Here is a 14,378-nt window from a genome sequence, read left to right on the forward strand (position 1 = left end):
ATTCTAGGGAACCAGTTCTCTCTGTTCTTCTGGATGGGTGTTTGATTATTCCAGTCAAATGTGATTTCTAAAAACATGATGCTTCAGAGATGAACAGGGACCCAGAGGAAGATGCCATTTATTGGTCATCTTGAAATGATTTCCAGGGGCACTCATGCAAGAGATTAAAGTGAGGGTGAAGCAGATGGTAGAGTCCCCTTTCAACAATTCTAATTTCCCTTCCAGTTCCCTGATTATAGCAAAATAAATGGTGTGTGTATATATAGATATATATATCTATATATATGTGTGTGTATACCACTACACACACACATGTATGTGTATGCATATGTATATATGCACACATGTTTATATGTAGATATATGTGTGTATGTATATTATATATGTGTGTGTATATATAGTTACACTTTAAGTGGTAACTCCCAAAGCATGGTCAATATCATAGACCTTGATACACATACATACATATACATATATATACACACATATGTGTATATATATATAGCATATATATATATATATATTTATAAACTGAGGTGCTCAACTTACACCCTCTCTCCAGACTCCAGGCATTTTCTCTATTTCCCCTGCCTGGAATATTCTCTCTCCCTCCTCACCTCCCTGCCTCCTATCAAATCTCAGCTAAAATACTGCCTTTTACAAGGAGCTTTTTTCAAATCCCCCTTAATTCTAGTGCCCTCCCTTTATTAATTATCTCCATTTTATCCTGTACATAACTTGTTCAGATACTTCTTTTCATATTGTCTCCCCATTATACTGTGAGCTTCTTGAAAGCAGGGACTCTCTTTTGCCTTTCTTTGTGGCCCAGCAATAACACAGTGCCTAGAACATAGTAGGCACTTAATAAATGGTTATTGACTGACCTTGTTCTCAATATCTACTACACAGCTGATATGGAATGGTGGGTGGGTGTGTGTGTGCAAAGGGAGATGAGTGGAGGGGAAAGGAATTTGGGGAGAAAATAGAGATTATTTCCTTCTCCCCATCACATCTGACTGCAGAAAAAGAAGCATGTATATATGGTAATGATACAAGTGTGTGTGTGCAGAAGGGGACCAGGGGAGCTTGCTGCAGATAAGCAGTACTCCTTTATTCTTTCTCATCAATAATTAGTGTATAGGAATATAGAAGGAGGGAGCAAGGTCAAGATGCTCCTCCTTAGGTCCTTCCTGCTTAAGCTCTTATGTTAAATGAATGGAAGTTAAGATGAGTTTTCTAATACCAAATTAGATAGCTGTGCAGTCCATGCTTAAGTTCCTTGGTTCCAGCCAACAATTGGATTTTGGCTTAGAAAATTCCTTTTCAGTCCTATAAATTCCTGATTGCCAGTCTATATTCCCAAAACCATTTTTAGGAAGCATCAGCAAAACTCCACACAAGCTGTGATGATGAGGCTCCCCTCAGCTACCATGATGCTTCCTGATGGATATTCCAGTGAGCCTTGGGGAAAAAAAACAAACACCAGGTAAAACCAGCAGGGCCATCAACTTTCACTCCTATTCTACATTTCTGCTTTTATTAGATAACTAACTTCTGAGCCATTTCCAGCCAGCACAAATCTCACTGGTCTCATTCCATTAGGAATTGATTCAAAGCTGTCTGGTAGTCCTGCACCAGCTTGTGTGGTGTTGGAGGGAAAGACAGCTACCTCCCTACTCTGTTCTGTTAATGATGGTGCCAGCTTCCCCGTTTTCCTCGTCACTGTTCAAGCTGATAAGCTGCTGCTCTCCTTCAATGGAATCAGAGACAGAGAGCTGTGCAACCCATGTAATGTATATCCCATAACACCATATTTTATGATCTAATGTCTTAGATTGTTTTCCCTAAAAGATGGAAAAGGAGAGGGTAAGGCAAAAAAGAGCAAATTTTGCTCAGTTAATAAGTAAACATTTTAATGGGCTATGGAGGTAGTAGCCAATTTACACCTATTGACTAAAGAGAAATTGGAAGTTGAAGTACAGATTTCCAAAATCAACGATTTCACTTGTCCCCAGTGACTTGAGTTATAAATAAACAACAGCATACACAGATGTGAAAGATTTCCAAATATCCTAGACATTTTCTGCAATGTTACTCCATCAGCAGGCAGACACTAAGGTGTTTGATTTTGTGTTTTTCCATGTAAATGACTATGGCTATCTTCATTGTCTTCATTGATTATATATACTAGTCATCCATTGCTCTCTCCCAGTCATTTATACACATTTTGTCATATTTATTTCACTGTAGTGCTTTTCTGTCTTTGAACAGCGGTACCCCTTTTTGCTAGTTAGTCTTCTTACTTTTTCTAATTTTATCTGATTTTTCCAGAACAGTGAGTGGGCCCATATGTTACTCTAATAATATGGCCAAGTATACTTCTTTTTTATGCTAGTTGACTAATTTATCCTTTTCCCCCGAACACTTCTATTATTACTCATTTGAAATTCTTTTGCTTGTATCACTTTAAAAAACTAAACTATTTTAATATATTCCAAAGGTATTATACTTTGCAAATGAACATATGAGAATAGTATTAAAACTTCAATGTTGTTCAAATCCATTAATTCGATGAGTGAAAAGATGTTAAGTATTTTTAATCAGGAATAAAATTTATTTTTAAGATAATTTTTTACTGTTCCTATAAAACACATGTTGTGTATGTAAACCATGATTTGATAAACTAGCCATATTTTAAGTCTCAGAATTTTTTGTGATTCTACAGAAATAAAAGAACCTATTCAAAATAAATGTGATTTTAAAAAAATAGATAGCATAGTTTCTAGCTATCATTCATTGATGAGTTTGAGAAGCTAATGCATTATGGAACACTTTAAAAGATAACCAAAGAGACCATGATCTAGACTTAGAAATACACACGTTAACTAATACAGAGTAAACAAAGCATTTCTTTATTTGAATCGTTAATATAATGGTATTTTCTGGGGTTTTTTTTTCCATGATAGCATTTGATGAGGCAGATTTTATATTGACAGAAAATAAAACATTGTTTGTTGTTAATTCATGTCTGCTCCAGTTTCTAAATCGTATTAGAAACATCAGCAGGCCCAGAGTGAGCCAGCTTTCCTTCTGCTGTGGAAACCAAGAGCTTTTCTCCTCTCCTTAGTTCCTGCAGTTTGTGCTAGAAGGGACCGAATGGGGGAGATTTTCTTCACTTCATTTGAGGTTTTCAAAGTAAGACACCTTCCTTCCACGATTATGGTTTCCTGACCAAAGAAAGTCAAATATCTATCAGTTACCTATCGATCACCTGTGGTCACTAACATTGACAGTAGTTCCTATATTATAATGAGGAGTGATGTAGAAGAAGAGTATTTGTAACAAACAGCATGATCTATGCACCTATAAGATCAGATTAACCTGGAGAAGTATTAAAAATTCACCAGTTACAGACATCTCGCAATTGGATATCAATAGAAAAAATTGTCTGTAGCTGGTTATCTTCATTTCATTAGAGCACAGAGCTAACAAAGCTAAGGTTATACATTAGACTTCCACATAAGCTTTGCTTTGTTCCATAGCCACGAACTCAGTTCGATCATTTCACAAATAAGTGCTACTAGTCACACAGGCGGATGTAAGGATGGTTTCATACAAATCAATCATTACTGCTGAAATTGGCTATAGTCATATCCTAATGATGATAAGTCAGCAACATTGGCCTTTTCTGGGAAGAGCAATATTACATTATGATACAAAGTGAAATAGTAAATTGTGAGGATCATTTATTCCCCAGAATTTGAATGAAGTAATTCAGAACCTAAGCTAACCATGTAATTAATTTAGCTCTGCACTTGGATTTGTCAGTGGAGGTCTAGTTCTCTTATTTTTTCCCCCAAATCCCAAAGTCATATGCACAAAACTACTTATTCTATTTCCAGAAGTTAGTCATAAAGGTTCCTGTGAACTCTACCTTCTGTGAAGGTTCAAAACAGCTGTTGCATTCTCAATGGAGCCTTCCCTGATTACTCCCAACTCTCAGCCTCTTTTTGCTCATATATACATAAGAACTTCTAAGGTCCCTTATAGCTCTAAATTTGTAACCCTATGACTTCATCCTTAGTCCCATTATATCCTAATCTCCTTGAAATCAGGACCTATATCTTGGGACACCTTGGAAGGTGCTTGACCCTGACAGAGGCTTAATAAGGACTTTCAGAAACGTTTATCATTTAAATGAGAAGACATTTGAATGCCTTATAGAATATGCCATCTTCAAAATGATAAACAGAGAACTGTGGTCACCAAAACTACCAATTTAGTCTGTGTAGTCACTGAAGCCACTTTTCAAAATGCATGCAATGCTACATAAATCTTTGTTTTAAGACAAGGATTCAATAAAAATGTAATCAAAGTGAATTGGGGGTGTTGATTGCACATAAATAAGCAAGACTCTGTGTGCAGCAAGCCCTGGGATTTTCCCAAACTGAAAAGGAGATAAACAAATCGTTGAATTGTCGAACAATGAGAGCTGTATTACATTTAAACAATAAGGAACTGTCCTTAAGCAACAGCCCCAAAATAGATGCCTGTTATATGGAGTAGAAAATTCAGGATTATATTTACTGAAACCTCAAGTGAAAAAAAAAATAAACCAAAAACCCAGGATCAAAGTAGTCCCAAATTTATAGGGATACTCTTTGGGGTCATCTGCTTTTACACACATGCACACACATACACACACACACTACCTGATTTACTGATCACTTCCAAATCTTGGACCCTCAGACAACATTAAGGAGGACAAATAGAGCAATTCAACACTAATTCTATTAACTCATTTGCTTCAGCTATCAGTGAAAAATATCACTGAAAATCATCCCTCAGTTCCCATATTGAAAACATGCTAAGGTAATTATTTACACTCTCATGATAAATTAACTTGGGCTGAGCTATTTAGAAAATTTCTGAAGGTCATGTTAATGAGTGAAGGCATGGTACTTTATTTTTTTAATCATGCTAATATTTTCACCTTTGTTGAAAAGAAATGTACTAGCAAAGATTTCCTAGATAAACAAAACGAACACACTCCCACAGAAGTGAAAGCTTTCAATGCAACTCTTTGGTTTGGTGCCTACTTCTCATCTATCCTGTCCCAATGCATCAGCCTTACAATGAGATGGATTCAATGGTGAACATAATACCAACATTTACCAAACGGAACTCTCCCGGCTGACAGCTGCTCAGCCCCTCCAGTGAGGGAACACAATGAATGGTAACACGAAGGGACTGGGCATATAGAATTCTCACTGTTCAGAAGTCCAAGATAATATTTTCACATCACGGGGAGACAATATGAGGGAAGAAGGAAGAGTCCTTGAAGATTCTTTAAATGATTCTAAGAAATGATGTGCTTCATTTGTACTATCCAACAATGATACATTTCTGAAGTTTAATATTGGGCTTCCTAAATTCTTTAGATGCACATCTGGAAAGACTTCAATTCAGAGACATAACTTTGCAGAGCCCTCTTGTTCCTTTGATGAGCTCACTTCCTACCCTTCCCTATTATGCAGCAAGATCATTACCAGATTCACTTGTGGTTCCTGATATACAGGATGACATGAGATATTAGTAAAGTTTTAAACTGTATAAATCCTGTTATGTAAGTGAAGAAGCCTAATGCTGTTTGATTTTAGATGACAAAATTGGAGTTTTCTTCCTGTGACTAGTTGCATACAATGTTCGAATGAAAGACAAGAGGTTAAGCTTCCACCAGATATTATGAAATTATAGACAAGAAAAAAGATGACTCAAGTAGCATGAGCAATGAAATGTCTTGAGGAAGTAGATTATAAATGCAACATGGACTCAAATTCATCAATTCTCTGCTTTGTGTTCCCCTTTTTAATTTTCCGATAGGATATTGTGTTATATCTTGAATAAGTATGTCTGGAAATATCATTCTTCTTCCCTGAAGCTGGCAGCTCCTCTGGAGTCATAGGATGTGAACTGGGGCTGCTCAGAGGGGAGTCCTCACTGTCATTGCCTTCCTCCTTGAGGTGAGAAGCTCCTCCATTTCCTTTCTTAAATTCTATCACCCGAACTTCATCTTCTTCATCGTCATCATCACCATCCTCATTCTCATTCTCTATCTCCTGCTCACCATCCTCTACTTCCTCATCCTGTTTGGATATCATCATTCGATCTTTATTGGGTTGCTGAGATCCCAGCCACTTTACATTAACTTCTGTTTCTGTTACCTGGAATTCCTCATTTTTCCTAACTCTACCATCTCTTCCTTCCAGAAGTTCCTCAATGCCAATTTCCTTCTGTCTTGTTGTTTCCTGGAATTTTTCTTGTGGAGGAATCTTCTCCCACTGAAGTCCTGAATCAAAATCAATTGAGAGATGAGATGTGTTATATTCTAAAATAATTATTATTATCTGTTGTAACTCGAGATGCAAAAGTCTAGCTGGGGTGGAAAGTAGAGAAGAAATATATTGATATTTGAATATTGGAAATATCAACATCCATATGTGGAAAAAAAGAAGGGAATTTATCAGAGTATCCTCTGATAAAAATTGGTTTTACACACCTCTATTCCCAGACTCTCCACTAAGTGACTCCCACTAGAACCATAACTAGCATATTTTGTGCAAAAGCCATAGGTCATTCCAGCACTTTCCCAAGAAGCAGAGACAAAGACTTCATTTAACTGAATTAAGCAAACATTTCTATAACCCCATGGGCTGCTGTAGGGAGGCGGGGAAGGAACTCACCCCAACATGCCATCTGGTAGTTTCCTATTTTTACTAATTATTCTGGTTAACAAAATGCTAAGCTGTTTTTGTTGTATTTTATTTTCTATTTGTGGAAGAGCTAAAATTACTGCTGAAAACTTCTAAATTCAGCACCCCATGGAAAAGTCCTAGTCACCCAATTCTAGTTTTGTCTCTTCCCCTCATAATTGATCATAAAATCATAAAAGTGTTGCTAGAAGGAAGCTCAGTCGATATGTAGCCTAGCCTTCACTTTCTAAATGAAGAACTGATGAGAGATTAAATGATTTGTTTCAGATCACACAGATTAGAAAGTACCAGAGGCAGGATTTATACTTGGATCCTCTATCTGTAGAACTGGCCCTCTTCCCCCTGTACCTCATTGCTTTCTGTCTGATCTGAAATAGCTGGGTACAAGAGCCCGAAAGAGGTGTACAAAGACACGTGGAGTAAAATTACAGATTCCATAACTTTAGTGACCCACAATAACTAGCACAAAATCACATCAAATGCCCGATTCAGCTTGAAACTGCAATACTCCTTTCTAGGGAAGCCACACTTTAGGCTGATTTCACTGCCATAATTGGAATGTATCCATATAATACCAAAAAGGATGATTAATTTGGTCAATTCAGTAGAAAAGCTGGAGAGGGGTTAGACTAGATAAACACAGATATCCTATCACTCCAAATCTGTGATTTTATCTCCATTCAGGGGTGATTCCTTATTACCTTATTTCCCTACTCCTACCCCCAAATACCTGGGGAAAAGATCACCGTTCTCATAACAATGGCTATGGCATGCTTTCCCCCCATGAGGAAAGTTTCTCCATGGCTATAAATTACATTTTTCTTGAAAATTTTTTAGCATTTTTCTTATTTACCACTCAATGGCAATAATCACTCTGCAAGTTAATTTTAATGCATTTTTCTCCATAGGAAATATGATAGGGAGAAAAATCGATAGCTCTAGAATTTGACAACTAAATATTCCCCTAAAAAAGGGGAGAATTATTTTGAAAAATGCCAAAAGTTCACCTACTTTGAGAATCCAAATACTGTTTCCTTATTTTACCAGGCCAATAAAAGCAACATAATGCTTCCAAAGGACTTTGACCATTAGAGCTTTTCAGAAAGAGACACACTATTTATACATGACTTCCCTGTCATCCAAGGAGCCTAAATGCTGAGAATCTTGGGAGGATGAAGATGAGGAAGAGAATGTTGACTACAAGGGGAGTGATCTGCTAAAAGACTGGATTCAACAGAAGTCCAGGGTTATTAGAAATAAGTTTTACTATAGACACATTACCCTGATAATCAACTGCTCAAGAGTCCTTTCATAGCAAACTACATTCCCTCTTAGAGGGGATATAAGGACTTCAAATTAACTCTGAAGAGATCAGAACCTACCTGTTCTTTCTACTTCCTGAAGTCTCCTCTTTTTCCTTCAGCCATAGTGTGGTGCATGCCCTTACCCCCTCTCAAGAGCAATGGCTCTCTCCAGTCATCACTCAGGTTTATTAGAGTTACATCTCACCCCTCCCAGTACCCCAGAGAGCCCACACTATGCTGCTTCTCCCCTAAAAATGTGGTAGGCTACATTTAGATGGCTATCACATCTTTGGTCCTTGTTAGCACATCTCTACTTTAAATGATGCTCTAATTTCTCAACAAATGGCCTATTCAGTGTTTTGCCTGTGGGGTCCTAGGTATTAATTAGGGTAAATTGGTTAAGCACTAAAAGCAGCCTGCAACTTTGAGATAAAATGCTGGTGGCTGGGAGTCAGGGTCTGTGAAAGACTTCTTCATAGATTTTATTATGCACTTAAAAGAGAGCATGCCTTGAATATAGATGTTTTCTTAAGCAGAAGAGGTTCCTAGAGGATATAGTGTGTACCTGACTATAGAGTTTGTTGAAATATGAGGTATGATGATTTTTTTCATCTTCCCACCCACAAAGAAGCTGATCATCCTAAGATTTTTATTTGACAGGATTTATGTGACTATTTTGAGCTGACCCTCCAGAGCCTCCTAAATTTCCACAGAATTCTATGGGTATACAGTTTCTCCAAATTATACGTCAACTCTAGAGTTGCAGCGCAAGCCAAATTAAAGACCTATTTATATGGCATTAGAAGTATGGTACAGATTTTGAGATTGTGAATGAAAATTAAATGTCAGTTGAATGGATAAATATCATACCCCTTCAGTACGGAACATTTTAGTCAGTTATACTAATCCATGCAATCTGGGTCTTGAACTCCCTGGGATGTTTTCTAAGGTGGAACTGACTGATAAATCATGTCTGACTTATCTGCCTCCAGCAGTCTCAAGAGTTTGGATGCATTTCCTAAACTGCTTTTCTCCCCCACGCATACACCCACATATCCCTCCAATAGCCCATGCAAAGCTGTTCCCTATATACAGTCAGAGAATATTGTGTACAACGTGTGAGTTCTCATTACCTTCCTCTGATGTCATTTCATCAGCTCTTGTTTCCTTAAGGGAGAAACTTGCTATTCTCTTGTGAACAGTAAAGTTGTCCTCCTCTGTTTTTTCTTAAGAAAGATATAAGGATACAAGAGTTATGATAGTTGAAATGGAACTAAAGTTACCAAAAAGTCCCAGCAAGGTGGTTCTCTATTATTATGACTAAAGATCACATTTTTCTTTCCTAAATAATTTCTCAAAAATTCATTTTATTTTTCATCTGACTTCAAATGTCCTTTGCTTGTTATAGAAACATTCATTCTGACATCCTGTCGTAGTTAATGTAGAAAAGTAGTCAAATTCTGAATCACCTTATCCATCCCATTATCTGTCTGGCTAAAAGTTGCTTGAATTCTCACATGCATTCTCTTCTTTACTATTCTAACAAAATGTAAAAGAAGGTGTCATGATGTGCCCCCAAGTTTTCAAAGTCAAATAATCAAAATCATTTAAACGATACTTTACCTTCTCGATGCTTCTTTTCCTCCAAAGACCAAGCCAAATCTCTGCAGATCATGCTTGCTCGAGGATATTTGCCTTCTTCTGGCTTTCCTTTGGAGAAAGAATCTTCTGCATCATGGCATTTGCTGAGATCATCAGGAGTGAAAACCTCATCGCTAATTTCAGAGGTCTCTTTTTCAGGTGACACATCTCCATTGTACTCAGTCAGACTGGATGCCTTTGGAACTTCTGTCATGATTTTCCAGTAAAGAACAACTAGTTTGGAACCTTTTAGGGATAAGTAAAAAGAATGACTCACCTTAGTAGATTGTTTGATTCCTCCTTTAAAATCCTAGAATCTTTCTAGCAATTTCAAAGTTGAAAACTTTCCTGCCTATCACTATATTTTTCTCCAATGCTTAACAAACTTCTTTATTTTTTCCCCTCAAAGTATCCTCCCTCAAACCAGAACAAGGAATTTTAAAAGCTAGGATTTTGTCTGAGATTTAACAATCTCTTCTTTGCATCAAACTAGCCAATCAGCACCCTCGTTGTTGCTTGGTCCTCCTCTTTGCCTAATTAAGCAGCAATATTTTAATTTACGTAAACATCTGAAGCAATCAGGCTTTTGTGTGAGCCTGCAGAAAGTGCTCTCCAACATGGCCGGCCCTGCAATGAACTAAGATTTGTGTCCCCTTGTTATAATAGTCCTTTGTTACTGCCCTTGTAACAGGACCCACAATTGTTCCACAGTTTTAATCCAAAAAGAATGACCACCTTAAGTCATGTTAGTGCTGTGTAACCAGCTTAGTATTTCCAGGCAGGTTTTGTTCTGGTAAATCTCAGATGCTTTGGAGTAGACAATAGCTTCTTTCCTGATCACTGTAGAATAAAACCAGCTTACACAACATTGGCCTTATGTATAGGTGGCCTACACAACCACCTATATATACTGTGATTTGGGGGCTTCAGAAAAAGACCTCTCTTCTTACTCTAACATTATTCCTTTTAGCTACAGGCTAATATCAAAAATTCCATCATTCAAGTCGCATTGTTTTCCCACGGCCTTCCCCCAAAAAAGCAGTATCAATTTCACAGATCAGATGCATTAAGATATATGTAAAGTGCTTTGTAAATTTTGAAGTACCATATTACCTATTACTATTTTTGTCTATTTTGTGTGTGTATCTATTATAAATGTGTGCATATATATTCACATAGACAAACATGTCATATATATATATATATCATATTTATATCTGTATCTATCTACCTCTATCTATCTATCTATCTCTTTCTACTCTCCTAATAAAATATAAACACTTTAAGGAAAGGGACTATCTTTGTATCTCCAGGTCTACCACAGCGCCCAGAGTACAGAAGACACTTGATGAATTTTACTTGCCCTTTACATGTTTGGTCTATGTGAGCAGGTATTTGTGCATTTCCAAAAACTTTCCAGCACCTATCAAAGCATTTTGCACACATTAAGAATTTCATAGACATTTGCGGAATTGAAACAAACTGACCTTGTTAGGTCCTCTATCTAGTCCTTGGGATTAGACATTCGGTTGGTGTGTTGAAAGCCTGCAGTACAGGGTAGCGTCTCTGAAATTTTCTAATAGTTAATTTTGTCATTATCTATTCATTCACTTGCTTATTTGTTCACCAGCTCTTTTATTAAGTCACTCTGTACAAGGCACTGTGCATTGTTCCACAAGGGACAAGGAGATGGAAAAGACATCTTTGCATCCTTGGACATTCCATATGCCTGTACTCCCTCCTTACATTACATTTCCTCTCTTCCCTTAAGGTACAGCCTAAGCTGTATCATCTTTCATATGAAGCCTTTCCTAATTACCCAAACTGCAAGGGCCTTCTTTCTCAACCTACCGTGTATCTAGTGACTTTGTACTTATTCGTATTTATTAACTTTGTTTATGACGTCTTTATAAATATATTTGTTGTTTCACTCGTACTTGGATCCCCAGTGCCTAGCATAGTGCCTGGCATGGAGTAAACACTCAATACTCAGTCACAGTTTGATCATTGTTACTCCCTCCCCTTAAGGAGCTTAACAAGAACATAAAAAGATGTACCTAAAAGTAGTTTCAATGGCTTAATGTCTTCCTTTTCAATCAACCACCACTAGATTTCACATCTCATAGTAGAGGAGTTAGTCATTAGTAGAGATAAAGCTATAAGAAACTTTAAATGTCATCTAATGACTGCAACACCAAGTGATTTTATAGATAAATTAAAAGCCAGAGAAAAGAAAAGACTTGTGTAAAGTCGCACAAAATGTAAGTAACAGAGCCAGAACTTAAGCCTGTGGCCTCAGACTCTGTAACTGGGGTTCTTTCTTTAAAGAAAGAAACAAAAACATTTTGTTAATGCTATGCTTTTTTTAGATCTGTGTCAACTCTCAATAATCCTATCACTCCCACAGTAAAATCCTCTTTTGTAATTAAAAAGTACATTTAAAGTAATACACAGTCCGGTAAATAGTAAATGCTTAATAAATGCTTACTGCCGAATTCGAGATGATCATGTCCAGCAGCACATGCCCCACCCTGAACCTCTTTAGCAAATACAGGGAGCTATGCTTAAGCATCAAGCCTCTGCAATTGAGATCAGTCAGAGCACCCTTCTGAGCTTTCATGTCTTGTTTTCCTTTACATTATTGTGTGTCTTGAGGTTTTCTTGGTAAAAACAGTAGAGTGGTTTGTCATTTCCTTCTCCAGCTCATTTTACAAATGAGGAAACTGAGGCAAACAGGGCTAAGTAACTTGCCCAGGGTCACACGGCTAGTAAGTGTTTCAGACCAGATTTGAGCTTGGGAAGATGAGTCTTCCTGACTTCGGGTCCACCTATATGTTCTTATATGTATACATATCCACACAGGCATACAAAGGTATGTACACACAACTGAGACTTGTGATTTCACTGCTGTAGCAAAATATGCCTACCAATGCAATTTGGAAACTATTCCAGAACTTATATAGTCTTACACAACTACTTGCTGCACAATAATATTCTGTTACATTCATGTAATGCAGGTTGTTTAGTCATTCCCACAACAGATCCACACTTACTTGGCTGTCAGGTTTTTGATGTTCAAGGTATTTTCGCACAGGATCACAGAGGCAGAATTGAAAGGGATTTCAGAGACATTGTACTTCAGCTCCTCATTTTGAAGATGAGGAAACTGAGTCCAAGGAGAGGTTGAGTGATTTGTCTAAAGTCACTCAGGGAGTTACAGAGACAGAATTTGAATTCAAATTTTCTGTCTCCACTATACCAAACCCATATACCAAGATTCAGTAACCCCAGTTTTTTATAATAAAACTCTTCTGGGAAAGGTTTGGTATACAAGCAACTTAAAGCTCATAGTCCTCCCTTATCTTGCACCCACCTTGCCGGGTTGTCATGAAAAATAAAATGAGATAACATTTGTAAAATGCTTAGCAAATCTTAATGCATAAATATATAGCCATATAGATGCTAGATATTATTCTATAAAGGCTACCCCTTACATTCCTTTCTTTACTCCTTCACTCCCTCCTGGCATTTGTAGCCTTGTAGAGAAAAAATATGATTGACTTAACGACTTGCTCCCTTAAAATATCACATTTTGATATTTTTCAGCTTTCTAAACATTCCAAGTTAATTTGGAAGACTGAGAAAAGATCCCAAGTGTTTTGTCAGCATGTGCTCACATCTACAAGAAACTTTTCATTCTGTCCTATAGGATAGTGAGAGTCAGGTCAATAATTCACAACGTCTAAATTTCTCCTGATATGTGTGGGACAGCAAAAAGGTTATTTTGTTTTGCATAGGTATGAGAACACCAACAAAGAACCTCTCAAAAAAGATAGCAAAGAAACTACCTGGTACTCTCAGTAAAAAAAGATAATTTGCTAATCTATTTCCTGTTACCACCTGTAGGATAAAAATGCATCACTTTTTGCATAAACTGAAATGTTATTACATCTCCCTTGTGGTGATAGAACTTGGGATGGGGGAGGCATACAAAGAAAGATGACTTAGGGATGTAAAGTTGGACTTCTTCACCAGTCATTTCTCTTAAGTGGGTAGGAGGTCACAGAAACCAAGACAGTAGTGGAACTGAAGCTATATTCGTGGGAAGAGAAATGTGGAAAAGAAAGATTTCCCCCAAAAATGAAATCCCTGAAACGTCTGAAGTTTCAGTTGCAAGTTTTCTAGAATCAAGAATCAAATTGAGGATAGAAAGATCACAGATTTAGGAAGGCTGGATATCATGTCAACCACTTACCTTCATCTTACAGGGGAGAAAACTGAGCCCCAGAAAGATAAAGTTCTTTGTGAAAGGACATATGGATAATAAGCACCAGAGGATGATTTTGAACCTGTTTGCTATAACTCTAAATTGGGCGTGCTTTCCATTATATTATTCCTGTAATTCCAATATTTTCATGAAAAATCAAATAACTCATCAGGATCACATCTAAGATGGGCACTAAGTATGTTCAGTCATTTTCAGTCATGTCTGACTCTCCATGATGCTATTTGGGGTTTGCTTAGCAAAGATACTAGAGCTGTTTGCCATTTCCTTCTCCAGTTCATTTTAGGGATGAGGAACTTAGGCAAACAGGGTTAACTGACTTGCCCAGGGTTACACAGCCAGTAAGTGTCTGAGGCCATTTTTTAACTCAAAATG

General features: G+C 37.2%; 1 protein-coding gene across 1 annotated transcript; it reads right to left on the minus strand.

Moving 5' to 3' along the window:
• Positions 1–5,736: 5,736 nt before the first annotated feature.
• ERMN (ermin) lies at positions 5,737–10,041 on the minus strand. The gene is made up of 3 exons (XM_072612022.1): positions 9,701–10,041; positions 9,211–9,303; positions 5,737–6,349 (listed from the first exon to the last, which is right to left on the minus strand). The coding sequence occupies exons 1-3, from the start codon at positions 9,930–9,932 to the stop codon at positions 5,814–5,816; spliced, it is 861 nt and encodes a 286-aa protein (XP_072468123.1). The 5' UTR covers positions 9,933–10,041; the 3' UTR covers positions 5,737–5,813.
• Positions 10,042–14,378: the final 4,337 nt, after the last annotated feature.

This window comes from Notamacropus eugenii, chromosome 5 (genome assembly GCF_028372415.1).
Source record: "Notamacropus eugenii isolate mMacEug1 chromosome 5, mMacEug1.pri_v2, whole genome shotgun sequence".
In the NCBI taxonomy this organism is placed as follows: domain Eukaryota; kingdom Metazoa; phylum Chordata; class Mammalia; order Diprotodontia; family Macropodidae; genus Notamacropus; species Notamacropus eugenii.